General features: G+C 45.3%; 1 protein-coding gene across 3 annotated transcripts in view; it reads left to right on the top strand.

The window, feature by feature from the left end:
- Window positions 1–23,785, top strand: part of LOC119180204 (protein 5NUC) — a 431,021-nt gene that overhangs the window by 311,529 nt on the left and 95,707 nt on the right. For all 3 annotated transcript variants that reach the window (XM_075869905.1, XM_037431348.2, XM_075869904.1), the window contains one exon: window positions 4,296–4,556. In XM_075869905.1, the coding sequence (XP_075726020.1) occupies window positions 4,296–4,556 (261 nt within the window). The remainder of the gene's footprint in view (window positions 1–4,295; window positions 4,557–23,785) is intronic.

Genomic DNA, 23,785 nt, shown 5'->3' with positions numbered 1-23,785 from the left:
TCAGTAGGTGCCGAAAAAGTGGAATGCCTAGGTATATCGCCAGCAGCTCAAGGCCAAACGTGCTTAAGCGCGTTTCGGCTGGCTTTATGTTCTGCAAAAAAAAATCCAAGTGGATAGTAGAAGTTGCGTTGCAATGGCTGTTATATAGCGCTGCCGGCCACACTAGATGCATCAGTGATAATACGCATTGGTGCAACAAGCAGAGAATGCACCAGCAGTGTGGCGTCTGCCAATGAGTTTTTGGCAGCTTGGAAGGGCGCTTCGGTGTCGGATGTCCAAGTAGGTGGGAGGACAGAGCTTTGGTGGTCTTAAGTAGGTTGGTGAGCGATAAGATTATGAGGGCAATATTGGGAAGAAGACAGCCATGGAAGTTCAGCAGCCCAAGTAACTCGCAGAGCTTTCGGATAGATGTTGAGTAAGAGAAACCACGTAGGGGTTTAACTCTCTTCTGCAACTGTATATACCCTGGCTAGTCACACGATATCCGACGACCTCCATGTCTTCGACACCAATTACACATTTGGCGGGATCGACGAGAAGGCCGTGTTCCTGGAGCCACGAAAATATCAGTCGCAAATGGTTGCAATTTTGTTTAGGGAAAACACTAGCTACCAGGAGGTCGCCGAGATATGCGAATACGAAGGGTAATCCACGGGTCAGTTATTTTATGAATCTTCGGAACGTTTGGACAGTGTTTATCAACGCGAACGGCATCTGAACATACTCAAAAAGTCCGAATGGTGTCTCTATTCTAGTCTTGGGGATGTCCGCTGGCTCAACTGGATTTTGTTGGTATACGCCTTTACTAAGTCTATTTGGCTGAGTATTATTTCTCTCGCAACAAGGCATAGAAGTCATTAATGTGAAGGAAGGGATAGCGATGAGGGACGGCGAGCGCGTTCACAGCATGGTAGTCGCTGCACGGGCGCCAATCCTAGGTCCCACTTTTTCACAATGTACAGAGAAGACCAACTGGTGGATGAAGGACGGATGATGCCCAGTCACTGCATGCGGTCGATTTCTCTTTTGGCGATGACAAGGTAGTCCCTAGCGACGCGTCTAGGTCGAGAAAATATTAGAGGGCCAGTGATTATTACATTATGTGTGACAATGTGACGTACTGGCAGCTCAAGGTTTGAAGGTTTCATGATGGCTGGAAAGTCTGGCACATTTGAGGCTAACATAAACCTTGTTATCTCTGGCAACTTTTCAGTAATAGGTGCTGGAGGTGCGAGAATTTTTTTTATGAACAAATTTGTCCTACTCTCCACGAGTCGACGTGCGCAGAGGTCCACACTGAGGGTGAAATAGGTCAGAAAATCAGCACTTATATGGCCATGCGTACTTCTGCAACAGGAAATGCCCATAGAAAGGTGGGTCGGCGACCAAAATCAATGGTAAGAGAACGCTGACCTAGGTTAAAAAACTTTGAGGCATCATGCCAACGGGTTTTGATGAGTTGTTGGCTTCTTGAAAAGGCGCAGTTTTCTGAGAGCGTTGATGGTTTAGTTGCGCTGCAGGAACGACACTGACATGTGGCCCGGTGTCCTCGACAAATCTATATCCGGCCAACCTGTCAGAAGCGTGGAACAGGCGGCTTGTCGTGCGAAAAGAGTCACTGGCAGCCATCAGTGGCTTCGTTGTATGCTTCTTTGCAAGCTGCAAGGAGGTCGGCATTGATGTGCGGTAGCACCGAAGCTGCTGTGGTACCAGCTGTATACGGCTCCACGAGGACCTTAACGGAAGTGAGATCTCAGGGACGATCTGCGACGGCAATCAGGGTCTCGTCAATGGAAGTGGGACGGTGGTCGTAGTGCATTAAGCGCCTCAGCAAGGTCATCGATTACTTGCTGGGGGCGAGAGTGCCGTTCTTCGAGTTGTGACAGCGGAATGATAGATGTCGTTGCTACAGTGCATATTGCTCAATAGTAAGTGACGCCATCAGCTAGCTCCGCCAGTTTGTTGAGGGGCAAGTCGTCTGGTGTGGCAGACAAGGCAAATACCACCTTCTGCAGCAGGCGCCGAAGGAACAGCTCTCGCAGCAACGGGCTGGTTGCGTCCAACCGACAGACACTGAGGAGCCGCTGCATGCGACGCAGCAGTTCCGACGGTCGCCGGTCATCAAGCTCCTCCCCGTTGAGAAGCTGCTGAAGACGCCTGCTAAGAGGCACAAACTTGCGTTGCAGCACCGTTGTAATGAAGTGTTCATTGGGGTCGGTTTCATGTAGCGTGCCCTCAAGGTAATGAAACTATGCAACCGCTTCTGTTGAGAGTGCAGAAACAGAGTGGTGATTGCTTGCTGCGACGTGAGGCACCGAAGAGGGAATGTGGCTTCCACGTGCATAAACTAGGCTGCAGAGTTCTGTGGCTTAAACGACGGCAGGTGAATCTGCCCCGGCCCCCTGTCCAATCCTCGGTCTGTCATTCGCGGTCTCATTCTTGACGCAATGCTCGCCTTGCAGTATTCACGTCCGGGTCACCACGTTGTAAGGACCGAGCTTACGTCCTCTGTAGCCATGCTTGTTGTGCCGAACGAAAACAAGGAAACCGTTTAGGACAACGGCAGAGTAATTGGTCTTAATTCTCTTCTAACCACAGAGCGCACCACATGAGGAAAAAAAGTACATGGGCATGAACCTGAGCACGTCCTAATTATTACGTGTCTGATGAATATGATGATGACCACTATAATTGGCTACACTATATCTAAATACTGGAACCAGGAGCTTTGCAGTGATATATAGCGACATAGCTGTGATGGCGAAAGGAAAAGTCAAGTCAGAAAAAATGAAACATCCTTACTGCGTGAACTTGAGCCTAGAATAAGCGACTTAAAGTTTAATCAAGGCTCACTTCTGGATGATAAACGTGAGCCTGGATGCCAGACGTTGATAGTCTCTTCACTCGTGAAAGTGTTCAGCTTTTTTTTATCTCTTATAAAAGCAACAACATTGCTCTAGCAATCAGTAGTAACACTAGGATAAAGTTAGTTATTGGCGTCCTACGCATCAAATAAAGGAACATTGAAGGGCAATTGAATCAATTGGTGCGTAGGGGCAAAGAGTGCTTTGAGAACTTAGTCATTAATTTGGTTGTAATAGATTCGATATTCAAATTCGAAGAAATTTTCTCGCCAACAATTCTGTGCGTTACGTCATGTGTTATGAAGTGTACATTTTTTCATCTCGGTGAAATTGACCCATCAAAGTTTTTAACCTAGTTAAATTTATGACTTCCTCATAAAATAGTATACCCAAATTTTACTAACTAAACACTACGTACGATCATGTAGCCGCCACCATCACTAAAGGTCGTCACGCTGAGTCATGCAACAAGTTCAAAGTGGTGCCAAGGCAAAGTGTCTGTCGAACACGGTCATGACCGCACTGACCGTCTCATCCATTTTCTAACTTGCTACCCTCTTATGTGTAACCGTTTCAACCTACGGTGCCACGTCTCGGAACTTAAGCTGGATAGTGAGCTTCCTCATGAGAGACATGAGATAGCCGTATATGGTGGTGTAACCACTCGCCAAGGTAGTATTCGTCCTACAACATCAATAACATGAAAGCGCGTGACCTTTGCCGACGTATCTTATGCTTGGTTGGCTTAAGCGACAGGCGCATTGTAACTGGCGCCTTTGTCCAAAACATTCGGAGTGTTCACGACGTGTAAACAGCAGTAAATACACAACTAAAAAAATAAACATGCATACCAATACACGCAGACATCATCCACACAGACACTTAGGTCTAGTGCTAACAGACGCACAATAAAACAAAGAAGCACAGGTAACGCATTTCCTGCAAGAATAGCAGAGTGTCGAACTGCATTGCCTAATTTATGGCCAGCAAAGTGAGTGTAAGTAGTAAAAGTTGAAAACATGTCCAATCAATATCTACTGAAACGGACGCTTTTGTGATATCTAAGCAGGGCTATAAGATTAGTTCGGTTCATTCATGGTTCTATTGTGAAAGGTTTCAAAAATGCTATAATGCCAGAAAAGAGAGAAGATATTCCCCATCCTGGAAAAGCCGACGCGATGACAGCAAATGAGTGCTGTCAATGCCCACTCTTTCGCACCGCCCAAGAACATCAATGATAGATTTGAGAGGATGTTATTTGTTAACTTTGTATATTCCTTCTTATTCATACAGCTTCTTCACATAATATTAAGCGTTCATTTTCATGACGAGCATATACTGCCGAATTTGGACGCAGAAATGTTATGGCTACAATCCACAAAAATGCTTTCACCAGTGCATTTCTTTTTCACTGCTCATCATTTTTTACAGATAATGACACGCTGGAGAGCCTCAAGCCATACAAAGAAATTGTAGACAACGCTGTGGAAGAAGTTGTCGGCTCAACGAAAGTTCTTCTAGAAGCCAACGACAAGCAGTGTCGCTACAAGGAATGCAATGCAGTCAACCTAATGGCAGATGCATTCTTCAATTATTACACCGACAGAAATAGCGTCGTCCCGAAAGCTTGGTCTGTTGTTAACGCCGCAGTTCTGAATGGGGGCATTGCAAGAGACTCTATTGAACAAAAATGTGAGTAACAAGAGTACCACTTCTTTGGTAGTTGAGTGTAAAATAGCATGTGGCAAACAAGGTAAAGTTTTAAATTTACTTCATGTTTTCTTATTTTGTTCTTTTGGAGGAAGCCTATCTTTGAAAGCCTATCGATATAGCTATCTTGATTCAGATTTGTGTAGATTGAAGTGAACCACAAAGCGCAACATCACCTTAGAGAGAATGACAACAGGAGAATGAAATATCGACGTTTTTTAATGCACCAATATACCGAAAATGCTCCCATCTTTCCCAAAGGAATCATGACGAAATAGGAATGCATTGCGTAGCGTCCTTAACGGCGTTCGCACGTGAGAACGAAGGTGAGAAACCAGCGTTAGAAAAGCGTTTTTTTTTAATCTTACACCGTGTAAGGTCCCTAGATGAAACAAAGGTAGCGACACCCTCCGTTTTCCTCTTCGCTTATTTACCTGAAGCGCCCCCAAGAAGGGTCAAAGCGTGCATAAAACAGCGAACGTTTGCGTTCAGTTAGTACGGCGGATGAAAACAATTATACCAAATGAGAAGTAAATGAGACCTAGGATAAAAGGTTACTTAGTTGAAAATAAGCGGTACAACATAAGAAGAAGCATGATGTGTGTTACCCAACTGGCAACGTTGTGCAAGTTCTATATTTCACACCATTAGCTATGGCGTCTCGCATCGTACGTCGTAGTTCGTCCAGTTCTCCGAATGTGTTTTGCTCGTGCATGTGATATGTGGCACAGTTAACGTTCTTTTTGCTGGATCCTGTGTCCCTGACTTACCACAGGGCAGCACTTTGTTGTGACGTTGTGACGAGTGATCATAGCCGCTTGTGAGCACACAGGGAAAAACCGCGGCCAGTCTGGAACGAACGCTTGACTAGCAGCACTGTGATTACAGCTTTTTCTGAGAAAATACGTCCACTTTCGCCGCAGAATGCCAGGTAATCGTGGGGCATGTTATATTATCTGGGTGACTATGAAAGAGACTGCGGCACCGCAATGCGGGTGCACGCAACTTAACGACAAGTTAGGGCTCTACGAGTGGGGTGTCCCGGCACTACAGCGTGCGCGTACAGAGGCGTTTGTGAGTGACAACAGACACGCACGTTGTACCCTTTTTGACTCATCGCCGCATTCACTGTCCCGAAGTGATGAACTTTGCGACGATGTCGTCGCCCCACCATCAGCGGCAAGTAGCAGAAATGTGCTGGAATACTGAACGATGGACATTTGAAAAGCGTGATAGTGAGCGCGGCTTTTCCAGCAAACTCGCTGTAGCACTGGTCTTCCCGCATGTTAACCAAATGCTGGCGCACCACTAGCGCTTCTCTGTTGTGCACGGGATTGTGCCGTTTGTAACCGTCATTGTTAACTCGTTCGACTGAGTGGATGGAGTGGCTACATTCCCGCACACCCGAATACTTTACAGAGTGCACCCGAGCCAGTACGGGCTGTAATTTCAGTCAGAAGCACCGACCAGCACTTCGCCCTCACCTCACCTCCAGCATGCACCCCCACCCTATGCCACCCCTTAGAAAGCGATGGAAGGATCTTGCCAAGGTTCCTTGTTTTAACTAGGGACCTTAGATCATGCTGCCCTGCCCGCAGTGGAACAATAATATTTAGAATTCCAGTGTAATTTCTTGAGCACTTGTTACCATTTAGTGAATATAATCTTAGAGACAGCCCCATAGCTAAACCTTTTTCCACAAAGGTATATGTCCACTTTTTTGGTTAATACTTTAGGCAGCTGTGCAGTTTTCAGCTGTTTCCCGTGATATTCATTTCAAAGCAAACCAAAAGCTTGACAAGTAGTTGAGCAACCCCTGAAGAACAATAAAGTAAAAAATGTTACTGTAACGTTAACAGACAGCTAGAGATGAGAGACGAAGTGTCGAATGCTGCTAGTCTGGTGGAAATTGTGAAAAAATACTGCAGATGGGTACGGCTAAGGCGCCCAGATAAAACAAAGTTGCTTAAATAGGAACCTTAGGTGACACATGTAACTGGTAGGGATGATAACTGATACATATACACAAATATAGAATGAGCGGTTATGAAACTATTAAACGTGGAATTGCACGCTCAATTGAGGGGACGCAAGCAGCGTCAACACAAGAACGCTGGACGGGGCGTTCGTTCTGCAAAGGACAAAAATATGGCGCTGATGCATCAATAGATGCACTGAGCTACGTACAACGGCACTATTTCAACATCCTATGTAAATCAGGACACTGGAATGTTAAAGAAACAATGAGGCACAATGTTGACTACAAATGTTTATTCTTGTTACTTCGTTACATTCTCTGGCAACATTTTCATAGCAGGCACCTATGAATAAACAAGCATCTCCTGGGCTGTTGCAAAGGCACGCAAACCACACCAAGACATTTCATTTGTCAGTAAACAATAAAACTATGAAGAAAATTGCAGCATGTGACATTCAATGCAGAACATTGCTTGACCATTGCCTGAACAACAGGTACCAGAGGAAGATTCACCGTTACATTTTTTCAACATGAACATGCGTGCTTTGAAACATACAATGAATGGCCTAGCAACACACTGTACTGACAATTTGCACAGACGCGAATGCCTTAATGGCATGAACAAAGGTGAACATGCAAACCGATTTCCACTGCAGCTTGTTGTCATATACATGAGGTGTATAACAGCAAGATTCACTGAGTAACTTTCGGATCAATAATATGTTTTTTTCAAATATACAGGTGATGACACAGTAGAGCATTGCACTAACCATTTCCGCAGACTTCCATAAAAATGTCAGCATGGGATCATGAAAGTTAAACAATGCACACTACATCCACAGACGTGTTACACTACAGTTTGTGATGTCACATGACGTACTAGTGAAAGGCGCATTCAATAATGCTTGCGAAAACGACCTGTGTGATTTGAGATGTCTAGTAAGACACTGGAGTAACAATTTACACAAACTTATACACGAATGTCTGCATGGCAGGAACATTTCAACGGTGTATGTAAACTGCAGATAAGTTGTTGCCACGTTGTGCGTATGCCTAGAGGACAGTATGGTGAAGTCATCATCATCATCATCAGCCTGACTACGTCCAGTGCAGGACAAAGGCCTCTCCCATGTTCCGCCAGTTAACCCGGTCCTGTGCTTGCTGCTGCCAATTTATACCCGCAAACTTCTTAATCTCATCTGCCCACCTAACCTTCTGTCTCCCCCTAACCCGCTTCCCTTCTCTGGGAATCCAGTCAGTTACCCTTAATGACCAGCGGTTATCCTGTCTACGTGCTACATGCCCTGCCCATGTCCATTTCTTCTTCTTGATTTCAGCTATGATATCCTTAACCCCCGTTTGTTCTTTAATCCACTCTGCTCTCTTCTTGTCTCTTAAGGTTACACCTACCATTTTTCTTTCCATTGCTCGCTGCGTCGTCCTCAATTTAAGCTGAACCCACTTTGTAAGTCTCCAGGTTTCTGCTCCGTAGCTAAGTACCGGCAAGATACAGCTGTTATATACCTTCCTCTTGAGGGATAGTGGCAAACTACCTGTCATAATTTGAGAGTGCTTGCCAAATGTGCTCCACCCCATTCTTATTCTTCTAGTTACTTCAGTCTCGTGGTTCGGCTCTGCGGTTATTACCTGCCCTAAGTAGACATAGTCTTTTACAACTTCAAGTGCACTATTACCTATCTCGAAGCGCTGCTCCTTGCCAAGGTTGTTGTACATTACTTTCGTTTTCTGCAGATTAATTTTAAGACCCACCTTTCTGCTCTCCTTGTCTAGCTCCGTAATCATGAGTTGCAATTCGTCCCCCGAGTTACTCAGCAATGCAATGTCATCGGCGAAGCGCAGGTTACTAAGGTATTCTCCATTGACTCTTATCCCTAACTGTTCCCATTCTAGGCTTCTGAAAACCTCATGTAAGCACGCGGTAAATAGCATTGGGGAAATTGTGTCCCCCTGCCTTACACCCTTCTTGATTGGTATTCTGTTGCTTTCTTTATGAAGCACTATGGTAGCAGTTGATCCCCTGTAGATTTCTTCCAGAATGTTTATATATACTTCATCTACGCCCTGATTCCGCAGTGTTTGCATGACGGCTGATATTTCTACTGAATCAAACGCTTTCTCGTAATCTATGAAGGCTATGTATAGGGGTTGGTTATACTCTGAGCATTTCTCTATTACCTGATTGATAGTATGAATGTGGTCAATTGTTGAGTAGCCTGTTCGAAATCCTGCTTGTTCCTTTGGTTGATTGAATTCTAATGTTTTCTTTACTCTGTTAGCAATTACCTTTGTAAATAGCTTGTATACTACAGAGAGCAAGCTGATCGGCCTGTAATTCTTCAAGTCCTTGTCATCTCCTTTCTTATGTATTAAGATGATGTTAGCGTTCTTCCAAGACTCTGGTACTCTTCCCGTCAGGAGACACCTCGTAAACAGGGTGGCTAGTTTTTCTAACACAATCTGTCCTCCATCTTTCAGCAGATCTGATGTTACCTGATCCTCACCAGCAGCTTTGCCCCTTTGCATGCTCTCCAAAGCTTTCCTGACTTCTTCTATCATTACTGGTGGGGTGTAATCTGGGTTACTGCTAGTTCTTATAGTATTAAGGCCGTGGTTGTCACGGCTACTGTACAGATCTCTGTAAAACTCCTCTGCTATTTTAACTATCCTATCCATATTGGTAGTTATTTTGCCTTCTTTGTCCCTTAGTGCATACATCCGACTTTTGCCTATCCCAAGTTTCCTCTTCAATGCTTTGACACTTCCTCCGTTTTTCAGAGCGTGTTCAATTCTCTCCATGTTATACCTTCTTACATCGCATACCTTACGTCTATTAATCAACTTCGAAAGCTCTGCCAGTTCTATTTTGTCTGTTGTACTTGACACTTTCATGATTTGACGCTTCTTAATTAGGTTCTTCGTTTCCTGGGAAAGCTTGCCAGTGTCCTGTCTAACTACCCTGCCTCCAACTTCCACTGCACACTCCGTAATGATACTCGTTAGATTATCATTCATTGTATCTACGCTAAGGTTGGTTTCCTCACTAAGAGCCGAGTACCTGTTCTGCAGCGACACTCTGAATTCCTGTACTTTCCCTCTCAGTGCTAGCTGATTGATTGGCTTCTTGCGTATCAGTTTCTGTCGTTCCTTCTTCAAGTCTAGGCGAATTCGAGACCGTACTATTCTATGGTCACTGCATCGTACCTTGCCAATCACTTCCACATCCTGCACGATTCCAGGTTGTGCACTCATTATAAAGTCTATTTCGTTCTTATTTTTGCCATTAGGGCTCCTCCATGTCCACTTGCGGTTTTCTCGTTTTCGGTAGAAGGTATTCGAAATCCGTAAATTATTGCGTTCTGCGAATTCTACTAGTAGCTCTCCTCTGGCGTTTCTAGTACCGATGCCATAATCTCCTACTGCCTGGTCTCCAGCCTGCTTCTTCCCTACCTTTGCATTAAAGTCGCCCATCACTATAGTATACTGTGTTTTAACCTTACTCATTGCCGATTCCACGTCTTCATAGAAGCTTTCAACTGAAGCGTCATCATGGCTGGATGTAGGCGCGTAAGCCTGTACTACCTTCATCTTGTATCTTTTATTCAGTTTAATTACGATACCTACCACCCTTTCATTAATGCTATAGTATTCCTCTATGTTGCCAGCTATGTTTCTGTGAATTAGGAACCCCACTCCCAGTTCTCTTCTGTCTGCCAAGCCCCTGTAGCAAAGGACGTGCCCATTCTGTAGCACGGTATAGGCCTCATCTGTCCTCCTAACCTCACTGAGCCCTATTATATCCCATTTAACACCCTCTAGCTCCTCGAATAGTACAGCTAGACTTCCCTCACTAGATAAAGTTCTAGCATTAAACGTTGCCAAGTTCAGGTTCCATGGTGAAGTAACGTTTGGAAAAAAACTGATATTTCCAAAGTAACGGGAAGTTGCATTGTAACAGTTAGCTACCGTTTCCACTAGCTATACAAGTGCCCTGTGGCACAAACGTAGCAGTACAGTTTATATTTCCACACATTACCGCAAAACCTTGGTCGTACGTTACATAACAGATAAGAGACAGGCATATTCATCATTGCTTGGAGGAGTAACTAGACTGTTTGAACAAGTATTCAATGGACACTTTTCACTCACGATTTGCACAAGTGATGGTAATGCCTTCATGGTGCAAATGAAATGAGACATTACCTTGTGTAAAGAGACGTTCCTAAGGTGCCTCTCGTTCATTTGTCGTGCGAGCTTATAGGAAGGTAAATTGGGCATTGTGTGTATATGTGTGTTTTGAAAAGGATGCAATGAGTACATGAAAACATTGCACGAAAAATTTTCGCATTGTACATGACTGCATCCATGGCAGAAGATAGAAAGGTACAGGTTATTTCTATCGCGCTCATCTATGTTACTTGATGTCATGTTACATTGTAAACTACAGAAGGATGCCTTAAGAGTTGTCCCGTGCCGGAAGCATGTTCTAAAACGATGAAAAATACAGCAATCACATACCAAAACAGGTTGTGCTTTGGTCCTTATACTTGCGCTTACTTGAATGGCATGAAACACGTGGGTTAGTGCTGTGAACCTAGGCAGCACAAATTTTTTAAGGAATGTAAATCTAGTCAGGATGTTGTCAACAAGTTGACAATGGCAGCATTAAGGAACTCGGACAGTATGGCTCTTATTACTTCAGTTTCTCAAGCACGCACGACGTGCAAGATGGGAAGAATTTGACAAGGCTATTGAAGGTGCGCAGGCAGCCAGATAGAATAAAAATGCGTTCTCCAAGGAGCTCTCCTGGCACGCACGCAACATTGGCTGCAAGGGCGCTTTCTACACTGCTATTTTTTAAGGAAGGTTGGCCACTGCAGCTCTCATTCCTACACTTTACTTCCACATTTATTGTCGATTTGCACGCTTAGAACCAATGTCTCTTTTCTTACTTCTATGTGCATCCTTGCGGAGAAGAACACGGAAATAATAGCCTCCAATACATTATGACAGTGTGGAAACAAGGTATTACACGATATCGCACTTTTAACAACAATTTTGGTGGCTGATACAGGAACACGATTATGAATATGCTGCTCTTTATTTTTTTGAAAGTGAGACTCCACTACCTTTAGAACTTCTACAACTGCTTCAGAAGCTACACACAACGCTAACTTTTCTTTGTACGATTTCAGCTGTGTGAGTCGCGGAACGTCTTCGTTCCCTGTCATGGCACTTACACAAGCATCACAGTCTTTTACTCACTTCTTAGCACTGTGAACAACACACCCTGCGAAGTACAAAAATGACTCGTGCTCCAACATATTCATGTCATGAATGTCAGCAGGAATGAAATCTCTTTGTGTGGTGCTGTCTTCATTGTCAGAGCTCAAACCAGCAAGTAAAAAGCCACCGTCCTTAGTGTAGCTGCCATCAGCACTAGCGTGTAGAAACTGTGCTAGCGTTGCGGAACACAACGCGCACTTAAATTTATATAACCTGGGAATCGGATACTTAGCTCTAAGAGTAGAGAAGAAATTTTCCAGCGCATCTTGAAAAAACCTGCTAAGGAACAGAAAGCAGAATTTGCAAAATGATAGGAAATGCTCCTGCCGCTCAAGTGCACCGAGCGTACAGAGAATAGCCCCTGTCTGCACAGGCTTCCATGTGGCATTTTTGACGGTGCCGATAGAGAGCCCTTCAAAAAGTACAACAAAATTCTTGAGAAAGTGAATACTTGCCTGCCTCTCTGTCTCAATAACTTTACTCAAGGCAAGTTTGGTTGTTCTTGATGTCATGATGCGGAACCACTTGGCCACAGTTTCAATAAACCAAGCAGTGGCAAGCGCGGACTTCTCTAGCATGCTCTTCTCAACAAGGATGCGCAGTGCAGCCCCAGTATCCACATTGAAAAGACTGTAAGCAGGGCCCACCTTCATTTTTTTGTAATGACCAGGGTCAACACAAGTTTGTTTTAGGTGCGGAGCCAATTTGAAGTCTCCTTTACTCTCAATTTCAATGAGTTTTTTTATTGGTTCAATGAGAACCGCATTTGTGGAGAAACCAGCTTTTACAACAATGTCATCAGGAAGATACAAAGTTTGGCCCCTGGTGAGGTGATTGCGCAGATTTTTCAACAGGTGAGGGGCATCTGCTATAAACCATAGCTTCCGATTCGAATCGCAGGGGTGTGTTGCACTGCAATTTGGCCGACTGTGCTTGCCGACTCTGACAAGAAATAACCTCCATAGAGCCTGATTACCACCACTCATATCTGAAACAACAGCATCTATTTTAAGGCCAATGTCTTCACATGCTCTTATCATTTTCAAGAGTTCTTGCTTGACAGAGAGTGCATGAAAACAATTTCCAGTCAAATGGTACCCAATGACCTGCTTCCACCTGGTAGTAACACCACCCAGCATAAATACGAGGCCATGGGTAGCCAAGGTGTCTGCAGGGAGGCTGCCATCTGCCAAGGGAATCGTAGGTCTGCCCAGTACTGCGTCAGCCGAAGGATCATATATGAGGCTTGGGGTGATCTGCATCTCATCCATCATGAGGCACGCATGGCGCTCGTACTCTGTCATGCAGTTGACCTGCGCATGATTGGAAGATACGAATAACTAACATGAAAGGTTAGGCAGGAAATAAAAGAAGTGTTAGTGTTTAAGTACATTACGTCGCACAAGTAAGCTGCAATAAGGTGCCATAACGTAAACAGCCCCACAGTCAAAGGTAATCATTCCGTTAACGTTAAGGTCACCTCCATAGAAGCACTGCCCAACCAAGCATCCATTTGATTGAGGTTGACCAATGTAATGAAATAACTGCTTATCATGACACAAACACATGAGCCGTCGAAAGATACCACTGAGAGCTTGCAATGCGCAAAAGCGTCGTCAGGAATATGCATGTTCAGTCAATCAGTGATAATTCGTGGTTTTGGCGCAGCGCACCGATTTGGTACGCTTGTCACAACCAGAACGTGCAATGAACACTTTCGTTATTTTATATAACAACACACTTTATCTGGCCAATATCTCGCGCTACCTTACACTATAAACTATAAGCTTCCTATCACAAAACTCTCTTGCATCCTGTCATGATCAGGCAACTATCAAATGGATGTTTGATGGCTTAGAATGTATTGTAGTGTCCTGCAAGGCCTAGGTTGTTATTAGATGGGTTGCAGCTAAAATGAGAACTCTATGCTATCTAACTTCCATTCAGGCAACCATGAAGTGCTAACCATTTTTCGGGAACACCGTGATTGTATTATGAGGCATGCCAGCATAAGTACAGAAAATACAAACAAAAATTTAAAATATCGGAACTTCCATGGTGCTGCAAAATGGACAAATTCGTTACGATTACCTTAACAGCGAGAGAGTCCATAATGTCCACCAGCAGCCCTGGACGAAACTTGCAGTGCTCGATGTGGCGTTGAAGTACACGCTGTGAAGGCAATGGCTGGCCGAGCTCCTTGACCATATCATAGCCCCTCGAGCCGCAGGATAGGCGAATCTTCAGTGCTTTGGTCAATGTTTCCTTGGACCACACTGTGCCTCTTGGTGAACGATGCAAGCTAGTGAACTGGTCTTCATTTATGTACGAAGACAGGTGAAGCATAAGTTTCTTGTGCTCCCGCTCTTTCACCCTCGCCTTAGCCTTCGCAATAGTCAGCTGTCGTTCCAGAGCGTTTATTTTGGCCAACAGAGCTGCATGTGAGCCTGTACCTGCAAGTAAAGGATGTATACTTAAGTAAAAAACAATGACATCTGGGTTATTCTACGTGAAACGCCCAAGTCATTTCAGCTACCATCTCAAATGTATTTAAAAAATAGTACAGATCTGTTGAACTGAAAACAGTCTGCTGCTAGATCTCTTGGTGGAAATCTCTTTTTTTTATCGCGTGGGAATGCTTCCGAATTTTGGAGAGTATCGTTGGAGTGTTGTTTACGAAAATAATTTATGGCGAGAGTATTGCATCTCGTTGCAATACCAAGTTTAGTCTACGTATTAGGGAAAGGCGTTTGTGTAAAGCAGGGGCCTCAAACTCACCTCAGCCAGCGAGCTGAAGACACTAAATTGAGTACTGCAAGGGCAGGCACAGTGTGAACTAGTGGGCGAGGGGATCGGTGGGTTCGTTTGAACAATATGACAGCTATAGTTGCCTTTTGAAAGAACGGTTTCTCCATATCACATATGTGTCTAATTTACGAAGGGTATTTAGAGTCAGGGTTCGAGAAATAACGATACCTATCTTCGTAATGACTGAAATCGACGCCAATTCTTGAATGAAGAGTTTTCGTTCCACGACCATGTTTCAACGTGTGATGGCCTAATGGACTACATCACGAAAAGAATGCTTGAGGCTGGCCATGTCTTTGGAGCTCATTATTACACTTATTAGGAAAATGAAAAAAAAAGAAATACGGGACGAATACAGTCCTCTGCAGGCTGCAGTCAGCATGTTTCAGACCCCTGGAGCGAGTTCGCAGCTTAACAATACATATTATTGCTTTTTTAACACGAAAGAGTTATATACTGGGGTCCACCAAGCCAAGTTCGAGCAAAAGTTCAACATCGCTGCAGCGAAATTCAAGCACCCTTAGAGCAAATGCTGTGTCTTTATACAGCAATAAATAAGCATGGCGCCGATCAGCTTAGCTGTGTATCGACATTGCGTTGATTAGTGCAAGCTTCAAGCCATTTTTTTAAAAAAAGCTCTTCCATTCAGTTCCACGCCGTCATGGAATTCGTGAAGCGTGCATACATCTGTAGCTTCATATGGACAGTGATAGCTAAAAACAATCACGGGAATGAATAAATTTTATTTTCGCAACAAAACGTAAACAAATTCCCTGTGCATAAACTGCAGCGTTACGAGTTTCAAGTAATGGGAAGGTTCAAAATACCTGACGCTTCACCTAAGCACATGCAGTGTGAATGCGCTTCCTTAAATAGCACTGCAAGTGCATCACATGGTATCATAAATGCGAGTAAGTTGCATAACTTAGGTCTGCTTCAAAAGACAACGGTGCGTCAGCTTAGCTGTACAGTGAAATTACAATAAAGTACTAGCAGCCGATACAGTTTAAGCAGGTCTACCTTTTTCAGTATTCTTTGTTTACTACCATTATGTGTGTAGCAACGAACTCCAAGTGGCCCAGCTCTGCATGCGCACAATCACTGCAGTATTTTTTTTCTTTTTCGTTGTGGAACTACGCAAGCCGATTTCATGGTCATGAGGAGATACTTCCACTAGGATGATGCATTTACGAACATACAAAATAAAGTGCTAACAAAAAAACTTAAAACCATGTAGTGCGAGTACACAACTCTTTTTTTATGCAGCAAATTGAGTTGGTTTCTATAGCCCCGTAGTAAAATTGTGCAATGGTGGGACTAAACTTCAAAAATTGTTTTCTCCACTAAAAGAAAAAAAATAGTTACGTGCATGATGCAATAAACATACACCTGCTTACTTGGTATACTGCACGCAGAACTCTGTTGCACAATGTCCAGAGTACCTTGGCCAACCACTTCTGCTTCAATTGAAAGGTGGGGCGTATCCTCTGGGGACATTTCTACAAGATAGAAGCCACCCATCTTGGTTAATTACAAGCATTACTTCCACGTCTACACCATGAATGTCACCGCAATCGTACCTTGAGTATCACTCTTATGAGATCCGTGAAAGTAGCAATGGTCATGTCCTATTGAGCTGCTGTCAATGTTCATTACATTTCCTGAAAATGTCGTTCATAAATGAGCAGACTCTATAAAATCAAACGAGACAAGGGTAGTACAATTGATTGAAATGCCGTTTTATTCAACCATTCTAGCAGCTGCTTTCACTTAAACCGCTCCAAAGAAGTCGACGCTTTGTTAACAAACTTTGAAGTCTCCTTATACGCCAACCTAGCAAATTCACTGCACTCATTGTATTAGTGTTTCAATGTTTATTGTCACACAGTTCCTCAACTCCGGCATCTGAACACAAAACTAGCGTGTATGCCACACTGATGGGATGCCTGATGAATACGTGAGACACAACGTTGCTTCGAGTCTTACGCGTGTGCTTTCATGTACACGTAATCACAATCAATGGACACATTCCTTTTTACTGTGTGCACGTAACATTTGTCGCTACAAATATCGAAAAGGGCACATCGATTTCACAAACCAGAGACCATGTTCAGCTGTGCAAATTAAGGCAGGGCAGTTGAAGTTCATGCAACGGTGCACGTAATATTGCTGCAAGATTTAAACATGCACAAAAGGAAAACAAAGCATTGGATTTTGTTGCATGGCCTCCAACTGCTACCGCGTGGATTGCATGCAACAATGCGTACATGTGTTTTATTTGTGCACCAAAATGCATTTCTAACCTGGTGAAATGAAGCAATATAAACCGACCAACAAAAAGAGAGACACAGAGGAGAAACGACGGCATTTTCAACTGTTTGCAGTAGCAAGGAGCGCACAACCCTTAAATGCTGTTTGCTGCCAAGCGGCTGTCATTTCGAAACTCCGAATCCGTAATGCGTGATTTCAGCAATGGTGGCTTTAGCTTAAGACAATCAGTTTTCTATTAGGGGATGTCCGAAGCACTCAATTACTCGATGGCCCCAACGGGCAATGCACGAAACAACCAACACGGAGGGCCAGGTGCCCCAAGCACCGCAGTGGTCTCAGCGGCTCACAAAGCTTCGATGCGGTCGCTAACCCCTGTCGTCACTTACACATGACAACATTAACGCAACTGATCATGCGGTGTGCTTCATACGTGCGTACATCTTTAATGAGTCCCTTTGCTGCAGCCCAAGAAAGTTATATTGTAAAATTATGCGTAACGCATAAAGCATGCGACTTTTCCCTCATTAATGCATGCGAGTCCGTAAGAAATACACCAGGTTATTTCGAACAAAGTGAGTAGCTCTTGCAAGTGATTCCTTGTAACGTATTGATGACATAAATAACGTTAAAACTGAATTTTCTCTCTCTCCGTACATTTTGATTTTTTTCACAGTCTATCAATTTCTTGCGAATGCAGAATGTTCTTTATTTCAAACGTGAAGACAAAACATTCCTGTGCCGGCGTTACCACTCACAAATAAAGTGGGGGTAGGGGGGGGGGGTTCGGATGGTATGCTGGCAGTGCAAACTAGCAATCTTGCAGCATCGCGTGAAAGCGAGATCAGCTGTGATGCATTTTTACTCCACTGCGCCTTTCAGTGTAGTCATCCCGTGCTTACGGCAGGAACCAAATATCGGTCGCGTACAGCCCGACAATCTCTTTCAGTAGCTATGTTCAAGTTGCTATGTTTGTTTGTCTACCTAAAAACTAAACGTGTAATGCTCCTACAAGATATCGAGCAGTGCGATTATTCAGATAATGCAGCACGAGTAATACAAACAGCGCACTGACATACCTGAAAGCAGAGGTCTTTTCGTGCGCCTTCGGAAGGCTTAAAAAGCGTTCGCACAGCGTCGCGTCTGAGCTTCTTTACGCCGCGTTCAGAGAGCAAGTGGCTCAAACTGGTCTGGCGTGAAATGCTCCTGAAAGTGCAGTCATTTAAGCTGTAATAAACCGTACATGCATACGCACAAATATTTGTAACGAAGGTCACGTACTAGACGTGCGTTAGACGCGCGTTGTGTAGCGTTTCAACAAAAGCCGATAAATCAACTCACCTCGCAAAGCCGCGTCGACGGCGTTGCACGGAAGTCCTCGCGTGAAATGTTTTGTAGCCACACTTCACGGCGTGCACTATTCCGGATGCCACGAGGTATGTTGTAGAGCGAGAAACCATCTTCTGTTTTGTTGCTGCAGCCTACAGCACAACAACCCGGCATTGTTCAAAAATTGGCAAGTACTTAACGTACTCAAGATCCACTGCGAAGCATGCTTGGCCGAGCGACTTCGCGCCAAATGGAACGCTCCTCTTCTACAGCTGATGTCTTGGATACGATAAGGTCCCTAGTCTAGGGACCTTAGGATACCATCTCGTCTTTCGTCGCGGCAAGAATCCAACTGGAACCATATGCACATGCGCACTCGTTTTGAACCTTTTGCTTTTGCCCCGCGGGAAGGTGGGGCGAAGGTAGAAGAGAGAGTGAATGGCGAGCAAAAAAGCGCCGAAGCATTGCACCTACCCTCTCCTGCACTATCTCGGACTACGTACTCCGGTTTCTAGGGGGGAAGATAAGCGCACGCACCCGCAGTTGTTGCTATTGGAGAAGGCGGTGGATGAATCCTGATGAACGCCTGACTTAGCCCGACTAAGGAATGATTTAAAAACTATTAATCATCCCCTCTAAGGGAACCTAATAGGATGCGAAGCAGCAGCAGTTCACACAGCGTTGACGCAGTTGAAGCGTGCGTTTGAAGCGAAGCTCGGTGTAGCGTTTACTCGAGTGAACGCTTGTTTCAAACGCTAAGATACGGGAGGTGGGACGCATTGAAGCAACACCACCTAGACTATTCACAAGGCCCGTTCATACCCCTCTCTCCAGACGGCATACGTCACGCTAGTTGTCCGATGTTATGACCGGCACAGCAAGGAGGTGGCTTGCAAGGGATGCTCATCGGCGTAACGGTCAAACGCTGTCCGCGTCCTGCAGGAAAGCGAGAGGCGTCTGTGTGCGCCGCAGGAAATGCACATCAGCGTCGCTGGGACACACAGTCGGCGTCTAGCGCGTGCACGGACGGCTCTAAAAGGAGCGTGTCGGGAGTGCGCTGTGCTTTCTCTCTGGACTTCGCTGGCCCGCTCGTCTCGAGTGCGCTCTGGGCCCTTGTGATGGAAAGGCACGTCTGTACGCTCTCGTTGCAATGTACTTCTCTTGCAAATATGTGAATTAAACGCATCTTCTACTTGTTCGTGAGACGCGTCGCAAGAGTCGTCCTTCGCCGGATCCTGGGTGGCAGCCTCAACCCCTCCCCGGGCATATCACCGACTGTCAAGTGGCCGAGGACGCGTCGCTCAGGTGGTGGTGTTGGTCACCCCGCGCACTTTTTTACTCCGAACGGCGGACAAGCCACGACAGGTTGCCTTTCATCGCTACCTGTTTCGCTGGTTAGACTGCGTTAGGCTTGGTGCTGTATCGCACTGCTCTGAGTCTTCGTCCGTTCCCACGTGTCCTATTTTATTTGTGTTGTATTTGTGAGTGTGTGATTACACATCGATCAGTGCGACATGGGACGTTGTTGTGTTCCCGGGTGCCGCGGCAATTATGACAGTGGTTCCAAAGTGCGTGTTTTCGCATTCGCCAAGGATGAAGCTCGGAAGAAGTCTTGGATAAAAGCCATTTCGCGAAAGGATTTCACACCAAGCATACACTCCAAGGTGAGAAACTGCTGAAGTCTGTTGTCTTACCGGCTCTATCGCATTACTGGCGTTCTGGCTCTGTTACTGTTGAACGGAGCGAATATCGTGAGTGGTGATGGTAGTTTTGTCGCGCTTCAGGTAGGTCAGTGCGGTAAAATAGAACAGAAATACTCAGGCTCGTGTCAAAGTTCCCATTAGCCGGTTTCGTAAGAAAGTAATGAAGTCACTGTTATGCTTGGCGCAGGTCTGTGAACTCCACTTCCTCGAGGCTGACTTCATCACAAAGCTGTCACATTTCGACGCAGCGTCGGGACGGACATTGACAGTCGACAGCGAGAGGGTGCGCCTAGTGTGAGATGCTATACCATCGGTGTTTCCAAACTGTTCGTTATACCTGAGCACGAATCGCAATCGTCGAGAATCTCCCGTCTCGAAACGAGCTCGAATGGAAGACGAGGCCTTGAGCAAAGCGATTAAGGACTCTATATGCACAAAAAAGCGAAGAGGATTGAAATGCTGTGTCTTCTTTCGAACACTTAAAAGGCAAGCTTTCTGCTGTATGCAGTAATGATTTCTGGACCATCAAGGCCAACGATCGTTGTGTGATGTTTCTCCGCATCGAAGATAATCCTTCACCGCACGTGAGGTTTCCCGTCACTGTGCTTGCTGATCTCTCACTTGCAGTCTCAGTATGTATGATAAAGCTGGTTTCATTACCTTGCGGAGGCGCAGTTCCAGACGCAGTGCGCGACATCCGGACGTTGTCCTCACTGCTCCAGCAGCTGGAAAACCACATGACTGAGACGCCTGAAGTTGCAAGTCCGTCGAAAACAGTGTCAGTGTTGCAGCATATCGGCTGCTTATTGAATGCTGGTTGGCATTGCATGCTTTTTATGCTTCGTTGGTATGCTTCGTTGGTTGGCATTGTATGCTTTTTATTAACAGAGCGTGCTTGATACCCTTTCGTGATACGCTCGTGCAGTTTTTGTTTTCTTTTTTGTTTTCTTTTTTGTGTTTGTTGATCAGTTGTGTAATTTTCGTGCTTCAACACCCCTCATGTAAAACCCCACTCATTGGGGTCTTTGAGGTACCTGTAAATAAATAAATAAATAAATAATAAATGAGCGGTCCCAAGACAGTGACACGACCGAAGAACACAGTGCTTTGTTTCGGTGTCTGAATGAGCAAATAGCTCTCGCACTCGCTGTCCCCATTCGTCACTACAGTGCTGAAACATTAGTGTTTTTTAGCATCCCTGCACTCCATATCTCCGCACGTCTATAACTTTGCCAGATCAGCGTCGACGTTGACTTTACCCCATCCTTCAACCCTGCGCCGCGTTTGTTCCAAGTATGGAGGCGATCCACTGAAGGAGCAAAACGAAGCGAACTTCCTCTCCTACATTCGAGAAAGAGTGAAGTGCTTGCAGCCGCACGAAAAGACGGTGACGCTAATGGTTAATGAAATTCATATCAAGCCATACTTCGATTATAAAGGGGGCAGCATAGTTGGATCTGCAGCCAATTCTCAAGAGGCAGCCGCAACCGCTCATGTTTTCATGCTTCAGTCGCTCTTGTCATCAAGCAAGAATGTGCTGCACATTCTTTCTGTTGCTAAAATGACCGCCGAAATTTTACGTGAGTTCTGCAAGAAAGTAATTTTAGAAGTGGAATCTATGGGCCTCAGGGTCATTGCTGTAATTACCGACATTTCCTTCAACCGGAAAATGATGTCGTTTTTCTCAGAGAAACAGGAAGTAAGCATTGTATATCCTCATCCAGCCGACAACAATCGGCCTCTGTTTTATGTTGTAGACTCTGTGCACATACTGAAATGCATCAGGAACAACTGGATGAATCAGAAAAACGAAGGACTATGCTTTTACTTTCCTGAAGTGAGCCTGTGAGGAATATTGCCCAACGGGCCGCCCAGAATGCAGCATCATTTGAAGCCGTACGGCAGCTGTATGCACTGGACAAGACATCGCTTCTCAAGCATGGCAACAAGCTAAATTCCAAGGCAATCAATCCAACACCTATGGAGAGACAGAATGTAAAGTTGGTGTTAAATGTCATTAATCCATTTGTATCAAACGCACTTGGGACGCGTGGCGATGCCCTTGAAACCACTTGTGCCAGTTCAACAGCTCTCTTCATAAACATCATATCGACGTGGTGGAAAATCGTCAACGTGAAGACCCCTTCGAAAGGTCACCGACTGACCGACACCCTTCAAAATCCAGTGTATTCTACGGTGGATCAACAGCTGGTTTTCCTTAGTGGCATGGTAGACTGGCTGGATGCTTGGAGCAGCGTCAACATGAGCCGTGGCTGCTTGACAAGGGAAACACATTCTGCGTTGAGACTCACTTGCTACTCCCTTGTTGAGCTGTCACGGTACTGTTTAGAAGAACTGAAGTTCAAGTATGTCTTGCTGGGAAATTTTCAAACTGACCCTCTTGAAGATCGCTTCGGTCGCTACCGTCAGCTTGCTGGTGCACAATATCATGTTTCCGTGAGGCAGCTTCTGGAGTCTGAAAAGAAAACTTGTCTGCAAAAGCTGCTGATGCTTCCGCAGCCAGACATCAGCAGCGAAAGTGACACAGAAGTATCGCAACATAACTTCTCTGTTCACATCTCAAATGATGAAATTTCCAACCCAAAGCATGACATGGAGGTCATTGCTTATATCGCTGGATATTGTGCTCATTCAGCTCGGAAGAAGCTGTCATGCGCATTTTGCAGCAGCGTGCTCGTCCTGGAGAGCAGGAACATAGATGTGGAAGGTAACACAATGATTGACAACTTGTCAAGAGGAAGCTTAAAGTTTCCGCAGCCATACACTGTGCACATGGTGCTGGTGACAACACTTGTTGTCGAAAAAGCTCACCAAGGAAGAATATGCAAAGGCGTTCCTCGCGTCGAACAACCAACGTGGCATTGTAAGCTCCATTACCACATCACTGCTAGGAGATGTTGAGCTAGAGACTTGTAAAAATGGCCATACCTCTGAGACTATCATGCGGCATGTAGTGCGTGTTGCAACAAATGTCGCTCTGAACAACTTTTGCAGACTTCGAAATGACACCTTCCAAAGCACCGCCCAAAAAAAGGCAGCTGACAGAAAAATCAAAACCTTGAACAAGAAATGAGGTAGGATGGTGTTAGCCTTTCGTCCTAATAAAACCACTTCTACAAATGCATTTATGACTATTACAGTTTGATCACTAAAGTGTAAAGGCAGGCATAAACAAATGCAGACCGCGCAGGAACAAAAAAAGAACAAAGAAAGAAACACCGGCTTTCAATAAGGGCCCACAGCAGATATAACGAGAACGAGTGGCGACGACGGCCAGAGTGCAGGTGGGCAACTAGCATGACGTCACGCTCTCCCTGGAGGGGCCTTGTCAATAGTCTAGGTGGTGTTGATTGAAGACGCTTGCGCTCGGCTTCCTTGGCTCGCCTCTTGTCGGTGTTATTCGCGCGCCGTCTGTATTCTCGAACGCGATCGGTGTTATTTACTCCAGCTTCGTCGGTGTTGCTGATCTTCCGCAGCCGACGCTTACATTCAGCTTCCCTGGCTCGCGCCTCGTCGGTGGTGACGTCTCCATTCGCGAACACGATCGCCTTCGCTAACCCTCGCAACGCCGGCGACAGCTCAGAAAGGTACGCACACACAGGAGTTCGGTTGGAGATTTCAGCGAGAGAGGACGTCTCTCTGTCTGCTCTCACTGGCCTTTCTACTATTTGCGCCACCTACTCGCGTCTCCATGCGTGCAGCCCTTTTCAGGGCTCACCATGGCGACCGGACTGACACTAGGGGATATCCTCAGGAACGATGACCCACACTCTGTGGCAGCTTACCACACCCGCTCCCAA

The sequence above is a fragment of the Rhipicephalus microplus genome, chromosome 7 (genome assembly GCF_043290135.1).
Source record: "Rhipicephalus microplus isolate Deutch F79 chromosome 7, USDA_Rmic, whole genome shotgun sequence".
Taxonomy (NCBI): Eukaryota; Metazoa; Arthropoda; class Arachnida; order Ixodida; family Ixodidae; genus Rhipicephalus; species Rhipicephalus microplus.
This window is presented reverse-complemented; position numbering and strand designations above follow the sequence as displayed.